The sequence below is a fragment of the Vanessa atalanta genome, chromosome 24 (assembly GCF_905147765.1).
Source record: "Vanessa atalanta chromosome 24, ilVanAtal1.2, whole genome shotgun sequence".
NCBI classification, from domain to species: Eukaryota; Metazoa; Arthropoda; class Insecta; order Lepidoptera; family Nymphalidae; genus Vanessa; species Vanessa atalanta.
In genome coordinates this window covers 8,658,053-8,682,976 of record NC_061894.1, presented here as the reverse complement: position 1 = coordinate 8,682,976, position 24,924 = coordinate 8,658,053, and the positions used below count along the sequence as shown (strand labels likewise).

The window sequence follows — 24,924 nt, the reverse complement described above, 5'->3', positions numbered from 1 at the left end:
CTAATATTAGATGAGGTCCATATGTTACAAATGATTGATACGTCGACGAACATACGTTGTAGTAATTATTCTGACAATGTTGAATGAACGTCTGAAGATTGTATTGTGTTACATTTTAAGTGTTGTGCACTTCGTACTCACTAATGCGATGATCGAAGCGAACATTACAATGTTCTGCCTGATGTACTTAAGTAATGCTCGTTTCTAACTTACAATAGACGCGAACGATTGCCGAGTATCCATTTAGTAAAAATAACTTCAAATAGCTGAGATGGCCCAGTGGTTAGAACACGTGCATCTTAACCGATGATTTCGCGTTCAAACCCAGGCAAGAACCACTGAATATTCATGTGCTTAATTTGTGTTTATAATTCATCTCGTGCTCGGCGGTGAAGGAAAACATCGTGAGGAAACCTGCATGTGTCTAATTTCAACGAAATTTTGCCACATGTGTATTCCACCAACCCGCATTGGAGCAGCGTGGTGGAAAGGAGAAATTTACAGGCTGTTAATGTAATGCAAAAATAACTTTAAATTACATGATTTTGATGTAGATAAATTCTATATCACAGTAGTCGTTGGGTCGACAATAACTCTAGATGTAGGGATAATTCTCCAAGGCCAATATATGATATAAATCTCTCAATTTAAACAACACTAGTACCAAAACGTCTTGCTGGCTAAATTGTCTCAATCTTCGCTCTCAATTCGAGGAACCCTGTGCCCAATTAATATGACAAAAGACCTACGACAGACATTATCTCAGTGTCAGCATATTTCATTTGTTATTTCATTCGTGTCAAATGTATGAAGTCGAGAGTTCAGTTGCATTAAATACTTGAACTAAAGACAAATGTGTACAATTAGGGCATTTATATTTTTGATATAAATTCAACGAGAAACATAATAAAAAACACCTAAAAGGAGTATTGACGGTTCCAATAATATATGCAACCCAGATCTTTTGAAAGTCCTGGAATTATGTATTTCTAGATTAAGATTGCCATACGAAAATATATATATATATGTTAATATGAATCATGAACATGAATGAATGGTAATTTTATGATCTCGGTTGATTACAAACGATCGACTCATACTTTCATTGTTTAAGGAGCAATAAACTATCGGGGATAACTATAGAGTTATTGATTTACTGCATGATGCTGTAACAATATGAGCTTAAACTGCTTTTCGTATGTTCGGAGTACTTAACGATGTTTAGTCACGAGTCGGTGATTAATATGTTTATGAACGCCAACTCAAATTTTTTGGGCTTAAATGTTACCGAAATAAATTTTGAATTCTTTAACCGATAGAATTATACAATGTATCTACTGAGAAAATTGATTCAGATTTTTTTAAACTAACATTGGAAGATTCGCTTGAAGACCATCTGATGGTAAGTGGTTATCGCCTATGTATATTGACATAGTCAGAAATACTGAACACCTATCGTCATTGCGCCAACAACTCTGGGAACTAAGATTTTATGTCCCTTGTGCCTGTAGTACACTGGCTCACTCACCCTTCGAACCGATTGGTATTTGGAAGTAGAATTTGAGATGAATGGGTAGTACCTATCGAGACTGGCTTTAAGTACATATATTAGTGATAGAGAAGGAAAGATAAATACATACAAAGTGTAAAATTTCTTTAAATATTTCTTTACTCATAAGAAATCCCAAAACAAGTTTTCAAGACAGGATATTTTTTAGGATTTGGTATCAACGTGAGAAATGACTGTGCAGGGATACACGGATAATACTAGAAGCGTGATTTGTAGCGGTTAAGTTAAGCTATTTCATTGCGGCTACGTACTTCTCAGGACTTCCTTAATATTAGATTTCACGATACGTTTTATGTTGCGGCAAAATACGAGACAAATTGATAATGTTTATTTTTAACTTTACTTTAATTGTACGTTATGCAACGGAATTGAATGTTATATCAATTTATTAATAAATAATTAGTTGCTCGATATATGTCGTGAGTGTAGCCGGATTGTTTAATAATATTTATATATTAAAAAGAAATATATTATAAATATAGTTCACTCACGACAATCTTCTAATAGGGGGAGGAAACTTTAATACAGCACGTGGTGTCAATTTAAAAAACATTAAAAAGTTTTTAGATACACCGAGATAAATGTTACCATTTTAAAATAGTTTGATATTTCTTAAAATCAAAATATACTTTATTTATCTAGGCTTTACAAGTACTTTTAAATCGTAACTATTTTAAAAGTAAATCTATCGGTTCGTAATATAGTTTCTATCAAGATGAACCGACAAGAAACTTAGTCGTTACTCTTATCCAACATATAAAATACAAAGTTTAATGGTTCACTAGTTATTCAGTGGGAATCCAATAGTACATCGTTAAGTTTACTCTTAAACTACGGTAACACATTAGACTAAATAAATCTACCCTTTCCAAAATAAATGAATAGTCTTTTTGATGATACTTATAGTAGTTGAGAAATTCGAGTAAACCTCAGACGCTCATGTTGAAAGGTACGGTAAAGTACAAGGGTGGCAGTATGAACCCTGTAACCCTAAATGCGGATGCTTCTTATGTTTGGAGATGCAGAAATTGTTTTGCTAAACTGAACGTTACTCGAGCTGAACAATACAAACTCATTGTTTTTCGCAGCAAAAGACGACTGTTTGTATAAACGGTTCGTAGTTCACAGTTTACAAAAACTCATTGTGATTATTTGACAAGTTGTTTTTAGATTCGCTGCAAACTGCTCACTCCTGAGCCTTTACACATAATATTTAACAATTTCACACATAATAGAATATTATGAGTAAAATCGCGGCCTCTAAGTATATATATGTCTTTTGTTTTGAAATGTAAACGATATAATGGCAATTGTTTCTTTTGTTTGTGGTGAATTCAGGGTAGTGAAGAATTTATACTATTACTAGCCGAACCTGCGGCTTACCCGTGTAATTTATAAAACATAAACTTCCAACACCAATTAACCCCCTTAGGGGTGGAGTTTCTTAAAATCCGTTCCTAACGTATGTCTACACCCTTTAAGGATAGGTGATGTAGTTTCTGACATTTCGTGACTAATCAGTGAGTAGTATTTCTTTTATATATATATATTATAGAGGTAACATTTGTTTGTTTGTATACAGGAGATAATCTAATCGAAACTAATGATTAAATCCAAAAAATACTGTTAGAAAGCTAAGAGGAAAGCTTGCTCCTTATTTTTAAACAACATTTTTATTTGGTTTATTCAATGTCGATATAATGCAACAACAAAAAATGTAAGCCCATTACCTTACACCAGACAAGTATTAAATATCTCTCGCATTTAACAAAGCTACCCCCATTTCATTATTCCCGTAGCAATAGAACGTACGTAGTGCTGTATGTACTCGTATCTGTAATTACTGCACCGTTCACTATTTCGTATTATATATTTTTAGTTTTCAATGTACGTGCTTACTCTACCGTTGTGACTCCACAACCGAGGTCTTAATACGATTTTATCTTTAGTGGGAAATTATACTTGCGTATCTCCTGCTTTGGTCGGTCGAACGACTTTTTTTATAATTGTATTTAGTTTTATATGTAAGTTAAATTATTGTTTTTAATTGATTTTTGTATTATTGTAACGGATACAAATTATGATTCCACTTTAATGTTGATTCTATTGAGAATTCATACGTTATCAATTACAGTAACTATGTCTGTTACCTCTTTACGTTTAAATCACTGCACCGATTTAGATCAAAGTTTGGTATAGGTTTTCGTAACACCATCGGCATAATTATTCACAATTTATTAAGTAAAAATTAGAAGCAAATTCTTGTACAGTGTGATACACTACAGGCGTTTACATTATATACTTTTTTAATTCACGCCTCGAGGAGGGTACAATAGGGGTGACGGTTTTTTTGATATACTTAGGTGAAGTTTTTAGCTGAACCTGCGCGTAAAGCCGCTGGTTTAGCTATTTTATAATCTTACTAATTAAGTTCTGTGTTTCTTGTAAGTTCTTCCCATTTGAATCTACGTTCTGAAACGTGAGGATGATAAAAGTTTGCTAATAATTGGAAATGAATGGTTTATTTCTTTTTTTTTAAAAAGAGCTCGAGATTTCGCGCCTTTGATTACAGAATATATATGTAGATTTTGTTTTGTTGGATATGCGTTAAGTCACCTTTCGGTATGTGTACATTGTCTGTATTTTTGTACGAACACATTTGAATAGCATTTGTTGCTCAAATGCAACGATTACTGATGGCAATTTTGCTGTCATTTCTAGTTAGCACACTGTTGCGTATTTTCGATGGACAAAGGCGACAAATTGTTCGAGGTATTGAGAGATCGCGAAAGCATCTACATAGATAATTTAAAGTATTTCCGAATTAAATAAAACTTAACTACGATGGTCGTGAGCCGAGATGGTCCAGTGGTTAGAACGCGTGCAACTTAACCAATGATTTCGCGTTCAAACCCAGGCAAGCATCACTGAATTTTCAGGTGCTTAATTTGTGTTTATAATTCATCTTGAGCTCGGCGATGAAGGAAAACATCGTGAGGAAACCTGCATGTGTCTAATTTCAACAAAATTCTGCCACGTGTATAACCACCAACCCGAATTGGAGCAACGTGGTGGAGTAAGCTTCAAACCTTCTCCTCAAAAGAAGAGGAGGCCTTAGCCCAGCAGCGGGAAATTTACAGGCTGTTAATTTATGTAATGTAACTATGACGAATAATCTAGCGAAACATTCCGCCATTTTTTCATTTTGATAAGTTTTTATGTTAATATCAAAGTCAAATTAATTTAACTTGGCTTATCGTATTACCCTTTTAAATTATCAAAAAGTACGTACTTTCTGTTAGTTACACAGCTACGTCGAAGACCTGACCCCCGAATAATACTAAACATGAGCACATAATTTCCCTGATAATTTTGTCACCGGTGAAGGATGTTTCCCAAGATTTTGAAATAAACTTTTCCAAAAAATTCGTAATATTTACCAAATTAAAGTAATTTTTTTCTTCCTCCTCTAACGCTGGTAATGTTTTATATTGAATGTAATGTTATAACGTAACAAAAGTTTGGAATAATACGTTCTCACGGCGCATTGTGGTTCTAAAATCATCAACCGTGTCGTTGTGTTTGCTGTGCTTCGAATGTTATATGCATTTCTATTGTTCATGCAGTTTATTAATTATCCAGCAAAACTTGGCAAACTTCGGCCTGCCTGTATAATATATATTTTTTTTTTTTGTTAAGTTTTTTCAGTAATATTTTTGCAATTTGTATATATCTTTTTTGTCGACCTCCGTGGTCGAGTAGTGTGTACACCGGTTTTCATGGGTACGCCACTACTCGATTCCCAGCCGAGTCGATGTAGAAAAAGTCCATTAGTTTTCTATGTTTTGGGTCTGGGTGTATGTAGTTACGTCGTTTCTGATTTTCAATAACAAAATTGCTTTAGCTACTTACATTGGGATCAGAGTAATGTATGTGATGTTGTCCAATATTTATTTAATCTTAAATTTTTCGACGAAAGCGTTCATATTATATCTCATCGTTCGTAAAATACCTATCATCTTGGTTGACTTACGTTGCAAATTGATCTGCACGTAAAACCGTTTCATTTTGCGGTTTAACAACCTACATCTCTCCTGAAGGTTCATTCTAAATATTGGTGAAAGAATTTCGAAATCGGATGATTTGTTTCGGACGTTTCCTCTTATATTCAAACTTTACCTCTTCATTGATTTTAATTTATTTTGATTAATTTTTAATTTAATTTAATTTTTCACGCGCTGTATTATTGCCTTCATTTGCAAGAGTTTCGATAAATTTTATTAATTTTATCGATTTCGCAAAGGTTAATTGAAAAATAACTTAATTATCTATTGCTATAACTGTTTACTTTATTGAAACTTGCGTGCCGTTACTTGCCAATAATTAATATCGTGTTCCGCAAAATTGTATTTTTATGGATAATTGTCGGACAATATTTTTCGTCAGATTATTGTGGTATTATATTTAGTGTATTAAAACGAATCTTTTGTTGTCCAGGTGTTGAGAGAAGCGCGGCAGAATGCCGGAGGGAGTGGCCAAAGATGGCAAGGAGGCCAAGGCGAAAGCTAAGGAGTCGCCGAAACGCCGCACCAACCTCGCCAAGATAAAACTCGAGCTGCTAGATGGGTCGGCTATGGAACTAGAGGCTGATGTGAGTTGTTGTTTAATGTATTTTTTTTAAATAGCTAGCCTACACTTAAATGGGCACGGATGCTTGTCAGTGGAGTTTTAAAAAACAATATGATCGGTAACAGTTTATAATAATTAGCGTTAATTAAAACTTGTAACAAAATAGTATCAAAAGTATTCACGAATGTGATATTATTACACGTTTTGTTTTGGTAATTGTATTAGTTGATTCGTCTCTATTATAAACTAATATAGAACAGTATTGTTTAAACCACTAATTTGTTATAAAAAATTAAATATATCGATTGACAAGGCATTATTTTTATTTGTAAATAAAGTGTATTAGCAATTTTATTAAAAAAATCGAACTTATAATGTTTTCAATTAATCTTCACTGTTTCAGAGAAAAATCCGGGGTCATGATCTACTTAGCAAGGTTTGCGACAGCCTCAACTTGGTCGAGAAGGACTACTTCGGGTTATTGTACGAGGATCGAGGGGATCCACGTGTCTGGATCGACCTGGAGAAGCGAGTTTCTAAGATGCTGAAACGTATGTATCTTTATCCTATTTTCTTTAAGAATTTCAGAATTTCCGTCCTATAAAATAGATATAAAACTATGAGTGAGTGGCCATATGTGAACATATGAGAATACATTTTGAGTTAAGTTAATGGATTTATGGCAGCTGTGTTGCAAGTAATTAATAAATGAATCAATGATCTAGACGAACCTTGGGTGGTGAGGTTCGCAGTGAAGTTCTACCCGCCGGAGCCGACGCAGCTGCAAGAGGAGCTGACGCGGTACCAGCTCGTACTGGCCATCAGAAAAGACCTACTTGAAGGTGAGTTAATTTAAGAAAAAATGTTTTGTCTTCATACAAAACTATTTATTAAGTAATGATTAAGATTTGAAAAGCATTAAGTAAATGCTTATATGTACTACTGGGCAGAAGCTTTGAAGAAATGTTTTGGTGATGTTTTGGAACAGCGTGGTGAGTAAGCTCCAACATGCGTTGGGTGATAAGTAAAATACAAGTGTGAATAGAGAATATCATCTGATAAATGTAGTTATCCTCTTCGGTTTTATCTTGGTTATTATGAAGTTGTTATACTTTTAAAATTATTTATTAGGAACTATGATGATAAATAAATCGTTGATTTTGTTTCTCTACTCCATAGGTCGTCTTCCATGCTCCACGGTAACCCATGCGCTGCTGGCCAGCTACCTGCTGCAGTCGGAGCTGGGCGACTACGAGGAGACGGAGAACGGCGCCGGTCTCTGCAAACAGCTCAAGCTGGTCCCGCCCGCGACCTGCACGCCAGAGTTCGAGGAGAAGGTCGTCGAGCTGCACAAGACACACAGGTATGGGTTAGCAGGAATTTAAAATTGATATTAATGTACTTACTGTGCTTATTAAAGACTTTTATAATAAATATAAAGTGATATCTCAATGATCAACGCGTTACAAATCCTAAAGGTTTTGGTCCAGCAAACTGCCAGGAAATATTATTGTGCCTAAGTACGTTTGCAAACACAGACGTTCAGGCACCTGTACCTCTAACGCCATTATTACGTGCTCACTTCAATCATTGAAAAGTGCCAATTTGTGACAGAAATCTCCAATAAATCTTAGCTTTTAACCTCTTAATATATAGTTTTAACAGCTACAATGTGAACGCACTATTGAGTTCGTTCATTAATAATATAAAATAATATGAATGAATGTGACAATTCTATCGTACTCCTCCAGAGGTCAAACTCCAGCGGAGGCGGAGCTGAACTACTTGGAGAACGCCAAGAAGTTGGCCATGTACGGCGTGGACCTGCACCCCGCCAAGGACTCGGAGAACGTGGACATCGCGCTGGGCGTCTGCTCGTCGGGCCTGCTGGTGCACCGGGAGAAGTAGGACATTATAGAAAATTTGCTTATATATATATATGTTTAGTGAACATTTCATACATCGATACTATTATACTCACTATAAAATATATACATATTCCAGTTGCCCGGCCTGATTTAATTCGGATGAAATAAAAATTTAATTAACTTCCCAGTCTCAGCGTCATCTACCAAGTCCAATCTAAACTATTCAGGGACCTACTCAAATACTACATCATAGTAAATATAATTTATACATTTAAAGATAATATTGGTCCCAATTATCACGCAATCCCTCCCCCCAGACTCCGCATAAACCGTTTCGCGTGGCCCAAGATCCTTAAGATCAGCTACAAGCGCCACAACTTCTACGTCAAACTGCGGCCGGGCGAGTTCGAGCAGTTCGAGTCCACGGTCGGCTTCAAGCTCGCCAACCACCGAGCCGCCAAGAAGCTGTGGAAGACGTGCGTGGAACATCACACTTTCTTCAGGTAATATACTCCAGGTTGAATCTACGCCATGTGGTATCTCAGACTAGCTTTTTGCGAAGGAGATATTTTGGACGCTCTGTCTTCCCACACAAAAAGAAGAATAGTTCAGTCTCAAGACCAGGCATAGAGTGTAAATAGTATTAACTTCTAAATCTATTGAATTAAACTTGACATGAAAATTATTGGTCCGCCTCAGGGATCGAATATTGAAATTCAATTGGAGCTTTCAAAGCTAGCCATTAGACCAACGAGGCACTTACACATTATACTGAATATAAAAAGGGATCAGTGATCAGTAACAGGATAAACCAATTTTTTTAATATTATCTGATTTATTGTTACGAAGAATGATGACAGTTGTATCACTTTTAATATTGGTAATTATTTCCTATTCAAAAAAGACTATTTATTAGTAAAATCTTTGCTAGATCAACTAATATAATAGATACAGCTACTATAAACTGAAATTTTAAAAAAGCTTTAGATTATAAATCTAGAGGAGCAACCCGTCAGAAATTTTCCAATAATTCTTTTTTTAATAATATAGTATTATTATATATGAAAGTAGACTTAAAAATAGGCTATATATATTTTTACATATGGTAGTTTTCTTGAATCCTTTGGACTTTTATGCGGCTAATAAGCCGTTTGACTGTGAAACTGTTAAGTTGTTCCAGTATTTAATTTTTGTGGTTTTTCAGTCCGCAATAAACTAATCTCATAAGTTCCTAACTTACTTCAACTGACACAATTGGCTCCAAAACAATTTGTATTAACGAATAGTTGCTTTAGAGTCGATGCGGATTTAGAGTTCATTAATATATCTATGGATCCTGGGAAGAATCACAGGGTTTTTGAAATTATACGACTGGCATTAGAGAATGTGCAGTCGAAATGTATTATTATTTTAACCATTTTACAATTCAGAGGTTGAATGGAAAACGTCATTAGGGGTCTCAGTTGGTATGAGGGTTCCCCGAGGATCAATTCTAGGTTCTTTTCTATTCCTCATATGTATACGCGACTTGCCCTTTCCTACTGAATTGAAACAAAAATCATCAAGTGTAAAAGTATAAAAGCTGATGCACTATGGGAGGGGGAGTCGACTGGTCCAGTACTGGATGCGGGTCTAACGCGCGGCGGTCCGCAGGCTGATGTCCCCGGAGCCGGCGGCGCGCAGCACGCTGTTCCCGCGGCTGGGCTCGCGCTTCCACTACAGCGGCCGCACGCACTACGAGTCCCGCGCCGCGCCGCCCAACCGCTCGCAGCCGCACTTCGCGCGCACGCTCTCCTCGCGCCGCCTGTCCTCGCGCAGCGCCGACGGTGAGTGACGTCACGCACGCACACGCACACACTCACTCACTCACACACACGCACGCACTACGAGTCCCGCGCCGCGCCGCCCAACCGCTCGCAGCCGCACTTCGCGCGCACGCTCTCCTCGCGCCGCCTGTCCTCGCGCAGCGCCGACGGTGAGTGACGTCACGCACGCACACGCACACACTCACTCACACTCACTCACTCACACACACGCACGCACTACGAGTCCCGCGCCGCGCCGCCCAACCGCTCGCAGCCGCACTTCGCGCGCACGCTCTCCTCGCGCCGCCTGTCCTCGCGCAGCGCCGACGGTGAGTGACGTCACGCACGCACACGCACACACTCACTCACTCACACACACGCACGCACTACGAGTCCCGCGCCGCGCCGCCCAACCGCTCGCAGCCGCACTTCGCGCGCACGCTCTCCTCGCGCCGCCTGTCCTCGCGCAGCGCCGACGGTGAGTGACGTCACGCACGCACACGCACACACTCACTCACTCACACACACGCACGCACTACGAGTCCCGCGCCGCGCCGCCCAACCGCTCGCAGCCGCACTTCGCGCGCACGCTCTCCTCGCGCCGCCTGTCCTCGCGCAGCGCCGACGGTGAGTGACGTCACGCACGCACACGCACGCACGCACACACACACCCGCACACACCCGCACGCATCCAAACGTACACGCTAAATATCACGCACACTAGCTTTGATCTTATATAAAAAATAATAAAAAAAAATATATATTACTTATAGTTACGTTTAATAGTTTTTGTTTTCCCTGATATTTGCAATACTTAGTATTGTGTTCCGGTTTGAAGGTTGATTAAGCCAGTGTAATTATAGGCACAGAGGGGTAACACAAATTAATTTAGTAAGGAACGGTTCATCAATGTCTAGGGTCGGTGGTGACCACTTACAATCAAGTGGCCCATTTGCCAGTCTGCCAACTGCATTACATTACATTACATTAACAGCCTGTAAATTTTCCCATTGCTGGGCTTAGGCCTCTTCTCCCTTCAAGGAGAAAGTATGGAGCATATTCCACCACGCTGGTTGGTGGAATACACATGTGGCAGAATTTCGTTAAAATTAGACACATGCAGGTTTTCTCATGATGTTTTCAGGTTTTCTCATGATGTTTTTTTCACCGCCGAGCACGAGATGAATTATAAACACAAACAAACTTGCCAACTGACTTGAAATAAAATATTATAAAAACCAATTTTAAGAAAAATAATCACACTCCTATTTTCTTAATATGTTTGGACTTCTTTAATGGCCTCTACAGCGTCACCGCGACATTATCTTTCCGAACGATACCCGTGCAATTAAAGAATATAATTAAAAATGGCGATCTTCATAATGACCGCACGCTGTATCCATCATTATTCTTTAGCGGCTAATATTACTTAACGAATGGTCATTATAAATGTAAATATTATTCAATTAAATCAAAGTAAACATAATTAATTAAGTACTCCATATTACTAAATGGCAATAGCTCGCTAATGAAACATGTTAAGTGATTGTAAATTATTAAATACGTATATAATAATATGAATATATATTAGCTTAAATATATTCGGGAATAAAACGATCGCCTTCTTTGTTTTTTTTTTTTATATTAAATATTTGCAAATAAACACAAATTTACAAAAAAAAAAAAACAAAGCAAACTCGCTGATTTTCTTTCGCTGGTTCTTCTCAGGTCAGGGTTTTGATTTGATACGAGGAATATCAATTATTTGCATTCATATTAGTCGTTTTAAGATACCTCAGACAAACAGACAGGAGGCCAAACAGAAAGCTATGTTCGCTTAAAATTAGGACGTTACTATGCTATCATAGACAGACAGTACAATGTTATTTGTTTGTATAGATAATTTATTACCTATTTGTTGATCATTATTATTATTAGCGGTGATATGATTACGACAGACCTCGTTCCTCCATCGTCTACATATTCACGAGTTTGACTCATAAGCACAATTGTCATCTTGCCAGCGTGCAGTTTGGATGATGTTATACGTCATTTTTTTTAATATGACCATTTACTTAAATAAAAACATGATCATGCAAGATGAGCAATTTTTATGGTACCTTTGTAAAAAAAGTATAATACTTAAATAGTTTCGTTCTCTACTGATATTACAATTCCGAGAGTAACACTATTTTTAATCCGTATATTAACACATTCGAACGTTCCAGAAGCAAGTGAGTGATGTCAATTTTAAAAACTATACAGTTAAGGAACATTCTTTAAGACCCAATTATTAAGCATTTGCAGAGTAAGTTACAATAGACATTATGTGAGACCTAATTCATAATTATTATCTTATGACATTGCGTTTATAAAGACAGCTCTAATATCTTTTACATCTTCACGCTTCTTAAACCGGTTCGTTGAACCGGTTTTGATTTAAATTTGGTATGGAGTTAGAAAGGGGGGGGGGGGGTAAGTTTGTATCATAAAATTCACTGTAATTTAAGTTTTCGATAACTTTATATAGATACATTTGTAGTAGATTACACTATTGATATTATGAATGCAAAAGTTACCCTGTCTATCTGTTAGTCTTTTACGACTAAGCCACTGAACACATTTTGATGAAATATGATACGGAGTAAGGTTAAGTCCCAATAAAGGATATATAGATTTTTTTTAATCAACCTTCTTTTTTTTTAAATATTGGACAACATCACATACATTACTCTGATCCCAATGTAAGTAGCTAAAGTACTTGTGTTATGGAAAATCAGAAGTAACGACGGTACCACAAACACCCAGACCCAAGACAACATAGACTTATCTTTTTCTACATCGACTTGGCCGGGAATCGAACCCGAGACCTCGGAGTGGCGTACCCATGAAAACCGGTGTACACACTACTCGACCACGGAGGTCGTCATATTATTATTCAACCTTCGAGGGTGTAAAATGGGGAGTGTAGTTTTATGAGCTATATTTTTTTATACATGTCGCGCGGGTAAAATCGCTAGTTGGTCTAGTATAGTAGTTCAATTTAAGTTTAAATTATACAGACCCCCCCCAGCCCCTCTATTCTATCTATTTTATCTTTCCTTTTAAATGTCGGAGCCATACATAAATTAAATTTAAATTCAATTTAATTTGTTTTTATATCCTAAATATAACCTTAGGGGGTATGGTGTAACAATTAATCGTGCAATTGTGCACCACCACATATGTGATTAAGATGATAAAAATCTTTAAAAAAATCCCATAAATTTGCAAACAATCTTGTATGCAAAATAATGACGTAATATCGCATAACACCATCCACCCAAACATTGCACACTAGCGCACCGATCTAGTGAAGTAGGCGTTATTAATACACAATTTACTCACAGACTGACGACCGACGTCACGTCTTATATACTAAGCGATACTAAACGGGCAGTTCATATTCGAATCTTGTGCAGACGAGCACTAATTAAAAAAAAAAAAAAGAAAAGCGTTCCTTTTTTAAAAAGAAATGGTTTTCAACGAGTGTTGGAATCCTAGTTGCGTGTCTAGCTCTAGTGAGTATTTGATTGGTCGATACGTGATGGAATATTCTTATTTTTAGATATTTTAAACATTACGATTCGTGTTTCCGTACGATAATGTTGTTTTGGGGTATACACAAAGGTGATGGTTTGTGGGTGTGATTGTGTTTTGGTGTTTAATTTATTGTGTGTGTGTGTGTGTGTAAAGTGGTTAGTCAATTACCTAGTTTTGGATTATTTACTTTTTTTACAAAGTATTCCATGCAATTTCTGGGCTATACTTTTCGTTTTCCGGGATTCGTATCCGTGCACACGAATTAAAGATTTAAAAAGTGTGCAAGTATTTTTATTAAGTAATGATCTCTTCATGTAATGTCTTTATATATGATATGAGTTATTAGGTAAGTTCCTGATGTTTCAGTGGATAGAAGTAGCGATTTTTTTTTAAATACATCCGGGTTCAAATAACGCATTGCCTCAGGAAAATATCGTTGTGTTTATAGTTCATCTCGCGTGGTGAAAGAAAATTGTGTGGAAATATATGTATGTGACAAGACTTGAAATGTGTATTTAAGTTAATGAAACTAAAACTTTTACGTTAATATATATTTTTAACTATTTTGTATTTGTTTACAAATAAATATTAACTCGTTTACATACAGTTATCTTGTTATTATAAATGTGGTTAGTTTATAGTGATTGATGCGACGACTATACAGTCTTGACTAATGCATACTTTGATATTTTTGTGAATGCATTCTTAAAGTTTTTTAATTTTGCGTTCCCTTAAATCGTAGTAGGTGTAGTCTGACTTAAGAACCGAAATGGATTTTGTCGTACAATACTCGGAATATTTAAATGAAACTTTTTTAATAAAATATATAAATTAACACATATTTTCACGGAAATATAAAACGGTTTGAACGGGATTTAATTTGTTATTGTGTAATTCTGTTCTCTTTCCTCTTTCTCTGAATCACAGCTACTGATTTTTTTTTGTATTTTGTATGTAGGTTACAAACGAAATAAAAGTCGAGTGTTTTATTTTCGTGATCGTAATAAAGCGAGCTTTACAGCTCGGCTTCACTTTATATTAAGAATAAATATACGTATACATACATATCTGTTTTACTAATATTATAAATGTTATCCTCAGTTGTTTGTTTACTCAACACGTTTGTTTTTATGCGGGATAAGTAATCATTTAATTGTATTTTTATTAAAATACCCAGTATTGAATTTTACTGAGTTTCTTTCGATTCTTCGCGGTAGAATTTCCATTACAAGCCTACCATTACGGAATTTCCATTTTAATATTAAAATAATCGATTATTTTTAGTTAATGCATGTGTCTATACACGGTACAAATACCATTTATTTTTCAATTTTTGTCTGTCTGTTGGTACCGGCTAATTTTTGGAACGGATTTTGACGAGACGTTCACTGGCAGATAGCTGATGTAATAAGAAGTAAACGCACACGTAGTCGCGGACACAGCTAGTCTAAAATATAATTTAAAAAAATATTAACCATTGTTCACACGTTTGGCTTTGACTTTTTTGGAATACAACAGTACTATTATTGCTGGGGCGCACCCATGTGTTGAACAATTAATAAATTTAGGCCTGTTTTTTAAATCGTTTTAATATTGATACGATCATTACAATACCTTAGTTTTGATACTGTATTACTCATGATACTTATTATTTTTTGTTATAAGTAGGGTCTCTGGCTAATGGACCACCAGATAGTATGTGGTCACTGCCCATAAAATCTAAATCAAAAATTAAATCATACTTTATTCAAGTAGGCTTTTACAAGCACTTTTGAATCGTCATTTGATAATCTACATATATTAAGTGAAACTATCACCGGTTCGGAATGTAGATTCTACCGAGATGAACCGGTAAGAAACTCAGTAGTTAGACATTGGTAATAATGTAAAACTATATGACATGTGACAATGATATTGAGAACTGGGATGTGATGTCCCTTGTGCCTGAGGTTATCCTTCTTTATTTACCCATCAAACCGAAACACAAGAATGCTATATATCGGTATTTTCCTCTAGAATCTATGATGTATGTATGGGTGGTACACACCAAGACGGGCGAGCACAAAGTTTTAATTTTTATCAATCGCTTATTAAATAAACTATCATTGAATTTCCAGCGCTGGCATCCGGCGACAAGGATGACTCGATGCCACCGGAAGCGACCAAACGCCACACCATGCCGCCGCAGCCCGCGCCGCGCCCCACCCTCAAGGACAAGGTAACCACCGCGCTCAGTGTACAATGACCTTTAAGAATATATATGTAATTGCAAGATAATGCAAGAAAGAGAAAGATATATATATGTGGAGAAGTAACAGTCTATCAATGTATCAATGCTGGGTATAACCCTCTCCTTTAAGAGGAGACTTTGAGTTTTTTTTTAACGCTCCAACGCGAGTCGGAAAATTTAAGAGTCTTTATGTTTTGTTGACGGTACATTCGTTCGATACACCTCGATGATGTGCCTTTTGAAAGGTTATAGGCTAATTTAAATAAATATTAAAAAATAATAATAGACGTCACAGTTGTGTGAAAATCAAAATAGACTTTATTCAATTAAGCTCTTAATAATACTTCTGACTTGTCACGTCAAATTGAATGTACGAGATTTGTAATGTTCAACCGGCAAGGAACTCATTCGAACGGTTCGAGCTCAAGTAACGATGCCAGTTAAGGCTCTTAAAGAGGTTAATAGGTTCAAGACTTACTGGTTTTCGGTTACAGTATTAAATGCGTAATCCAATAGGAAATTCCTTGTAAAAGAATTTTACCGCGCGCTGTTTGTTGAGACTGGTTTGCGTTATTTGTTCCCGGGAACTCGTGTTCTGGATTTTCGTTAGATTCACCTCTCCGCCGAGCTAATTATGGGCTAAAAACAGACATTAATACACTCGGTGGAAGGTTTTGTGCAAAGCCATCTGGGTAGGTACCAAAATCTTCTTCCATCAAGCAGCAATATTTAGTGTTTTTGGGTTCCGGTGAAGTGTGAGCCAGTAACTACAGGCACAAGGGATATAATTTCCAGTTCCCAAGGTTGGTGGCGCAGTGGTTTCGAAGAGATTGGTTACTATTTCTTCCATTGTCAATTTGTATCATATATATTGGCAGTGCAGTGCGACCACTTACCACCAGGTGATCCATTAGACAGAAGTATGAATTGTCGATAAATATGTTTGTCTCATGAGGACAGTATCGTGCCATAGCGAGTTTACAGATAGGATGGATAAATCGATAAGTATATTTAATGATTATTATGGCTATTTTACAAAAATCAAAGCTTTGTATTACTGTGATCCGTTTGGTAGGTCAGTGAGCCAGTGGAATCAGGTATAAATACATCTTAGATCATACGATTGCACATTGACGGTGTAGAGAATTGTGTAGGCTGTTCGATAGTGCCTTTCTAAAATTAAAAAAGGGCAGGTGAAATCATTCTTAGTCATCTCTATAATAAAGTCTCTACTAATATAAAAAACAGGCGTTGCCGTTCGATTATATTTAGTACTTTACATTCAATATAATATTTTAACTCGACGATACGAAAGTGCTCTTAATACCATCGTGATAAAGTCTATTTCGATTTTTAGAGGATACTCTCGGAAACGAACGATCCAATTCTTTAAATATGTTCATTGGTGGTACATTATCCCCGAGTTTTAGTTAGTTCATAAAGTGCAAAAAGTCAAATTTAAATACACAGATTGTATGAGGGATTAAATTATCGAAAAATGTATGCATGCGACGCTTTATGCAGATTAAAATCATATTCATTAATAGAATTTTTATATACATTTGATATTCATATTTTGATATTGATCTTATATAATAGTGTTTAAAAGTAGAGTTAAAGGAAGCAGCGCGATATTTTGATATGATTATCATAATGTACATATAATTGAATATGAATTAATATTTAATGACAGTTGCATAATTAATATCATACTAACCGGGGGCATCAAACATAGTCGACATCGCAACAGACATCACGTAAACTCATAGCGTTTGCACGGTATTCGAATCATATACGAAGTCACCCGTAACGAACATAACGGAGGGAACGCCGCGCCCGCCGCGCCCGCCTCGCTCGGAGCGCGCGGGGCGGCGCGCGGGGCGGCGGGCGCGGCGTTCCCCACTGACCTGGTGTGCACGCGGCGGGAGCAGCTGCGCCGGCGCTCGGGCGGCGCCGCCTCCGCCTCGTCCGCGTCGTCGCTCGAGGGCGAGTACTACGCCGACGCCAAGGTGCCTCGTGCGGATGATCCATCCGCTGTAGTATATCGCACTCGATGTTTGCTTTAGTTTGGGACCTGAAACTGCGTCGGTGTTGTTGAAAACCTGCAGGGCTACTTACGACTACTTGCGATTCTTGCTTCCATGAGTTGAGTTGAGGAATTTCTTTAACGAGTTACCGGTCCGAGTAGCCGACGATTAAACGATAATGTGATTCTCAGAACAGGGAAAGGGTCAAGATCGCCTATTCGGATTATTTTATTTTTTTCGATAACTATGTCAAATAAATGGAGGCTAATATCTCTAGTCTAGAAGACACCCAACGTGACCTCTTCCCGAGTCACGAGCATCAGATAATCAGTTTTCTGAAAAAAGCAATATATATCTTTATGTCATTTGAACATCTTATTTCTAATTGAATGTGATTCTAAAAATCCAGTTGAATTCTCAGATTGCTTTTTTCTTCATAAAAACTTCAACAACGACTGTAGTTTCAGACTTGGCATGTAAATGTAGTGTTCGTTACTAATATTTTTTAAAGCTTTGTCTTAATAAAGAATTAGCTTACAGAACGTACACCTTTGTTTTATTTCGTAGGCGGCATGTCAAGCTGAATTAGAAATTATTTCAGTACTGATACAAAATACGATGATTTTTTTGGACTGGCTTTTTCGTTTTATTTTTTAATTTTAATCACTAACAATATTTTTTTTTTATTGGATTGTATGTTAATGTATAAGGTGAACGATGTATGAGAGGGTAGTTTTAACAATATTTTATTGTTATTATAGAAACCGCCTCCGGGTGCGGTTAAGGTGATGCCGACAGCGCCGATGGACAAAAAGGAAGAAATGAAGTTTGCTGAACGAAAACCTGCTGAAAATGGTACGAAATATAATGATATTAATAACATTTCAAATATTTAAACTTTAAATAAACCACTATAATATTGTTTTTGATAGAAAAACTTTCTGATTATCGATAACTGTTTTATCTTCTTCTTCTTCTTCCTAGTCGTTTCCTCATTACTGAGGGTCGTGACGACAACTGTTTTATGTGTATACTCAAATCTTTGCAGGCACCGATACGACCAGTGATCCTGGAATCACTAATAATGTCGAAACGCCGAAAAGATCGAAGGTAACAATGTCGTGTATACTTAATTTCTTTTTCAATTTGTTAATATATTCTTGAATGGTAGAAGAAACTGCATAACACATACAAGTTTCTGTCCAAGCGTAGTTATTTGTGATGTACATATATTTGTAAATAAATACTCGTCTTAGAGGCATGCAATGCATTATATTGGACTCGCACTCAATGTATGTGTCGATTGAACGAACAAGCTGACTTAGAGCGTTGCCTACACTGATTTAAATTTTCTTACGATATGTAGTTTTTTCGTTTTGTATGATTGTTTTCTTATTTTATATATTTTTTTTTCATTCCTTACCCTTATCCGTCATCAGGGAGGTTTCGCGCTATTTGGTAGCAGAAAAGAGAAATCGCCCAAAGATGATAAATCGCAAAAGGAAAAATCTCCCAAAACAAAAGATAAATCGGATAAGTCTCCTAAGGATAAGTCGCCGAAAGATAAGTCGCCCAAAGACAATAAGAGCAAAGATCCTAAAGCAAAAGTAGCCGTGCTCGACACTTCCAACGACAGCTCGAACCTCGACAGTTCAGCTGAGAGGAGTCCTGTGAAGGGTGAAGGGAAACCGAGTTTTACTAAACCATACGAATATACAGACACTGAAAAGAGTCCGACTCGGAAACCGTATATCCAAGGTGCTTTTAGTTATGAGAAAGAACCTATTTCTGATGAAAAACAAAGAGGCTTAGATGACAATCAGAGCCCTGGAACAAGAAAGGCTGGACTTGCGTTTAACTATGCACCAGGAGAAGATAAGAAAGTTGCCGAAAGTGCTGAAAAGAGGAAAACTCCAGAAGATCTAAGTAAACTTAAAACACCTGGTATTGATTATGTGCAGTCAGCTGCCTTGAAAGAACAAGCTAAAACGCCCAAATCTAACCTCATAGATCCAACACTTGCTTTATTAGATGCAGAACGAGCGCATCACGAGACTCCTGTTGCTATCGCGCCCGTTGTGCCGAAGACCGACAATGAGATTCAAGTTGTTATTATAACTGGTCGCTATAATCCTAAAACAAAGAAACTAGATGACGCCAACGGTACTATTCTGGTCACAAAGGGAACACTAAACAAGGCGACTGGAAAAATACAAACTGAAAAGGAACTGATTAATACCAAATCGGGCCAAATTAATTATACAGATCCAGTAACGGCGAAACAAGAAGTTAAGAATGGACACGTTGATACAAAGAGTGGACACATTTTGTTTACGACAGGTGTTATCGATCCAAAGACTGGAAAATTGGACCCAACATTGGCACAACAATATTGTTTCGTAGAAAAATTGGAAGATAAGGTTGGGCCCAAGCCCGGTAGAGAAGTCGATTTAGTTGTTATCACCGGAAAGTATGACGGAAAACATAAGAAATTGGATGCTTCTCATGGACATGTTGAAGTATCAAAAGCTGTGGTCGCTCCTGATGGTACTATCTCGTCTAATTACGGTCTGATTGATCCACGTTATGGAAAGATTGACTACATTGATCCTAAGACAGGAAAACAAGATCCCAAACAAGCTTATATTGATCAGAAAACTGGCAATCTTCTTGTTACAACGGGAGTAGTAGATCCGAAATCAGGCAAAGTTGACTCATCATTAGGACAACAATTTAGTGTTGTTGAGAAGGATGCCACAAAAGCGAATAGAGAAGTAAGATTAGTAGTAGTAACAAGTAAATATGATCTGAAGAATAAGAAGTTAGATCCTTCATTTGCTCATGTCGATTCAATCAAAGGAGTTCTTAGTGGCACTGACGGCAAAATCTACACAGAATATGGAATCATTGACCCAAGAACTGGTGACATTCAAGTTACTGACCCAAAAACAGGCAGTCAAGAGATTAAACATGCAACCGTTGACCCAAAAACTGGAAATATTCTCTTGTTATCTGGTGTTATTGATCCTAGAACTGGAAAACTTGACACAACACTAGGACAACAATATAGTATTGTAGACAAACCGACATCTACGTTTGCTTCATTGCCCGGAAAGGAGATACAAGTCGTTGCTATCACTGGCAAATACGACGCAAAGAATAAGAAATTAGACAATCCAAATGGGTTTGTCGAGACATCGCAGGCCGTTATTAGTAATAAAGACGGCAAAGTCCATAGCAATTTCGGCGTGATCGATCCCAATAACGGCAAAATATTCTTCACAGATCCGAAAACTGGTAAACGCGATTCCAAACAAGCCTCCGTTGATCCGAAAAGTGGCAGTTTCCTCCTTACATCTGGAGTTATTGATCCTAAAACTGGTAAAGTGGATTCATCTCTTGCTCAGCAATTGGCTATTGTTGACAAAGACGCCCCTAAAGGTATACCTGAAAGACTTGTTAATTTAGTTATTGTCACCTCGAAATACGATACGAAGAACAAGAAGCTTGATTTAACAAATGCACATGTTAATACTATACCGGGTAAAGTAGACGACGACGACAAAGTACACACTGAATTGGGAGTTATTGATCCAACTAACGGTCAAATCACAATTACGGATCCTGTAACTGGTAAACAGGAAGTCAAGAAGGCGGTATTAGATACTAAAACAGGAAATATGCTACTTACATCTGGTGTAGTAGATCCCAATACAGGTGTAGTTGATCCCACTTTAGGACAACAGTACACAGTTGTAACTAAACCCAAAGATACATTTGCTTCTGTGCCTGGTAGAGAAGTTCAGTTGGTCATTATAACTAGTAAATATGATCCGAAATATAAGAGACTGGATAATCCTAATGGCCATATTGAAACTTCACGCGCTATAATTGCAACTGATGGAAGGATACATTCAAACTTCGGCATATTAGATCCTAAAACAGGCAAGGTAGAACAAATTGACCCCATTACCGGAAATCAAGAAGTAAGAAATGCTGTTGCAGACCCCAAAACGGGTAATCTTATTCTTACAACTGGCGTTGTGGATCCCAAAACTGGGAAGCCCGATTCATCGTTGGCTCAGCAAATATGTGTCGTAGATAAAGATACCAAACCAGTGGAGAGAGAAATTCATCTTGTTATTATAACAACTAAATACGATCCGAAAGTAAAGAAAATTGATCCAAGTCAGGGCATTATTGAAACCGTCAGTGGTACAGTTGGCCCAGATGGTAAGATTCGTACTGAGTTTGGTACTGTAGATCCTGCATCTGGAGAAATAACAGTCACCGATCCCAAGACTGGCAAACAAGAAATTAAGAAAGCTCAAGTTGACCCTTCAACTGGTCATATGTTGATAACTAGTCAAGTGGTTGATCCGAAAACTGGTAAAGTAGACCCCAATTTGGTGCAACAATACAGCATTGTTAACAAACCAACAGTTCCTCATGCAAAGCCGGTATCTCGAGGTGAACTGCGTATTGTTATTGTAACAAGCAAATACGATCCAAAAACGAAGACCGTTGACGCCGGTGCTGGTACTATAGATGCTTCTAAAGGTTACGTTAATACTGAAGATGGAAAAATACACACTGACTTCGGTATTATTGATCCAAAATCTGGTCAAATACTTTATAAAGACCCTATCACCGGCAAACAGGAGCTTAAGCAAGCGGAAGTCGATCCTAAGACGGGCAACATTATAGTAACCTCGTCCGTGGTAGATCCTAAGACAGGCAAAGTTGATCCTTCATTCGCTCAACAGCTGGTTATTGTTGATAAGCAGAATGTGTTGTCTAAAGTAGCGCCAGTGTCTCAGAGAGCTAGCTTACCCCCGGCTTCATTAACCTCATCACCTTTAAAGACTCCCACATCTACGCCAGTCCAAACACCCTTACAATCGCCAGTACGAACATCATCACCTGTAGTAGGTCAATATCAAAAAGCTTCACCGGTCACTACAGTTCGAGCCATGTCTCCTACCAAACCAACAACTGCACCTCCAGAGCCACCCAGAAAGAAGATGGTTAAAATCATGGTTATCTTTACTAGACTCGATCCTAAGACAAAGAAGCCGGACTTCCATGCTGCTGAAGTTGAACATCTAACCGGAGTTCTAGACCCGAGTGGTTTAGTCGAAACTAAATATGGTGTTATCGATTCTAAAAAAGGCAGCATTGCTATAACGGATATAGCAGGTCAGCGACAAACTAAGGAGGGATTGATATTAAATGAAACTGGCCAAATATTTATTAATTCAGGTGCTATTGATCCTAAAACAGGTAAAATTGACTCTAATATGGGCATGATTGTAAGCATTGCTAAACAAGATGATCCTGTAGTAGAAATTACAACAATAACTGGTCCCATTGATCATAGAACAGGTAAGGTAAATATTGCCGACGGTGTCGTCGAGCATACTAAAGGCAAAGTAGACGCCGAAACTGGAAATATTTCTACTAAATATGGTGTCATCGATCCTTCCAACGGTGTTATATTCGTAACAGATACATATGGAGCTCAAGACACAAAATCAATCCAAATTGATGAGAATAATGGTCAGATAACTGTTATTGGCGTCGTCCATCCCAAGACTGGAAAAGTTGATCCTGAATATGGACAAGTGCTTGTAGTTGGCAGTCATATCGATCCTGTCGTCGAAGTTACTACTTTCGCAGGAAAGTTAGATACTAAGAAGGGGGTTATTGAACCTAAACATTCTGTTATTGAGAGCAGTACAGGGCAACTAAATCCTGATAATAATAAGATTGACACCAAGTATGGTCAAATAGATCTTGTAAAGGGTACAGTCACATACAATGATCCAAAAACAGGTAGATTTGAGAGCAAAGAACTTAAAATCGATCCTGTTACTGGGCAATTTTTATTACGAAGTGGGCAAGTTAATCCTAAGTCAGGCAAACCGGACAAGGATATTGGCAGGTTGATGTGTCTCAGAATAATTCAAACTAAAATAGATCCCGTTTCTGGCAAGCAGATTGTGTCTAATGATCCCAGAAATGTTAAAGTCGACCCCAAGACGAACCAAATATGGATCGCCGGACCAAAAGACCCGCTGACCGGAGATGTTTTGTACACCGCTGGGCAAATAGATCCGAACACTGGATACATTGTTACTATTTACGGTCGAATGGATCCAAAAACTGGTAATATTACCAGAGCAACAGATATCGACAAAGCCCTTATTAAAGTTGATCCAGTTAACGGGCAGATTTACACCGCGACTGGAGACGTTGACGAAGATAACCAACCTCTTTATTCCGCTTCGCAAGTTGATCCCGGCAGTGGAGAAATATACACTAAAGTTGGAAAAATCGATTCACGCACGGGCAAACTCATAATTATTAAGATTTACGTTATCACCCAAAAAGATGAAAAAGGTAGAGTCAAGGAGCTCGATCCCAAGGAATGTACAATTGACGAAACTACGGGCAGAATTATTACAACTAAAACAGTCTACGTCTATCAGATCATTGATCCAATCACTGGTGAGACCATCGATGTCGATCCAGACGACCCGAGACTAAAGGGCGCGCGGACTACGGTCACTCAGACGATGACATTATCAGGTAAGATCGATCCGATTACAGGAAGAATTAAGACGGAATATGGAGACATTGACCCCGACACGGGAGATATCGATCCGAGCACCGCCGTGAGAGATCCCGTGACCGGACAGCTGATATTGCACTATTCTCAAATTGACCCCTCGCACTTCGAAGACAAGAGTGGTAACTACACAATCGAGAAGGAAACTCACGATTTACCCGCAAACATTGATATTCAGACAGTAAACACGCATAAGTTCTCAACGTTCGGTAAAGACGAGAGCCCCGCACGGGGAGACGAGCCGAAAACCTTTACAGAGTACACGACCAGCGAGCACATTCGGCATCAAGGTTACGTGTCTTCCTCCACCCCCCTCTCCTCCAAGATCCCGATTTCGCAGCGATCTAAGAAGACGCCGACGCCCCCCGTCGTCGTCAAAACGACGACGAAGCAGCTCCTCACGAAGAACGACGAGGGCGTCACGCACAACGTGGAGCAGGAGGTCGAGAATCTCGGTACCGGGGAAGTCACTTTCTCCACCCATACCAATAAGGTTCGTTTCATTCTATACGTACACTTCCAGTAACGGGCATTGACGCCATCCTTATATGTCGTTTTTTATCATTTTTAACTTTGTTTTTG

The 24,924-nt window shown here is 37.9% G+C and overlaps 1 protein-coding gene across 5 annotated transcripts in view; it reads left to right on the top strand.

The window, feature by feature from the left end:
- The window catches only part of LOC125073264 (protein 4.1 homolog), a 74,866-nt gene that overhangs the window by 42,774 nt on the left and 7,168 nt on the right, over nt 1-24,924 (top strand). For 3 of the 5 annotated variants that reach the window (XM_047684009.1, XM_047684008.1, XM_047684007.1), the window contains exons 2-12: nt 6,068-6,221; nt 6,603-6,750; nt 6,925-7,041; nt 7,379-7,562; nt 7,951-8,103; nt 8,385-8,570; nt 9,721-9,893; nt 15,572-15,672; nt 18,473-18,566; nt 18,760-18,821; nt 19,151-24,835. In XM_047684009.1, the coding sequence (XP_047539965.1) occupies nt 6,090-6,221; nt 6,603-6,750; nt 6,925-7,041; nt 7,379-7,562; nt 7,951-8,103; nt 8,385-8,570; nt 9,721-9,893; nt 15,572-15,672; nt 18,473-18,566; nt 18,760-18,821; nt 19,151-24,835 (7,035 nt within the window). In that variant the 5' untranslated portion in view covers nt 6,068-6,089. Of the gene's footprint in view, nt 1-6,067; nt 6,222-6,602; nt 6,751-6,924; nt 7,042-7,378; nt 7,563-7,950; nt 8,104-8,384; nt 8,571-9,720; nt 9,894-13,321; nt 13,433-13,508; nt 13,542-15,571; nt 15,673-18,472; nt 18,567-18,759; nt 18,822-19,150; nt 24,836-24,924 lie in introns of those variants that run through there. The other 2 variants (XM_047684011.1, XM_047684012.1) reach the window with 2 other exon arrangements.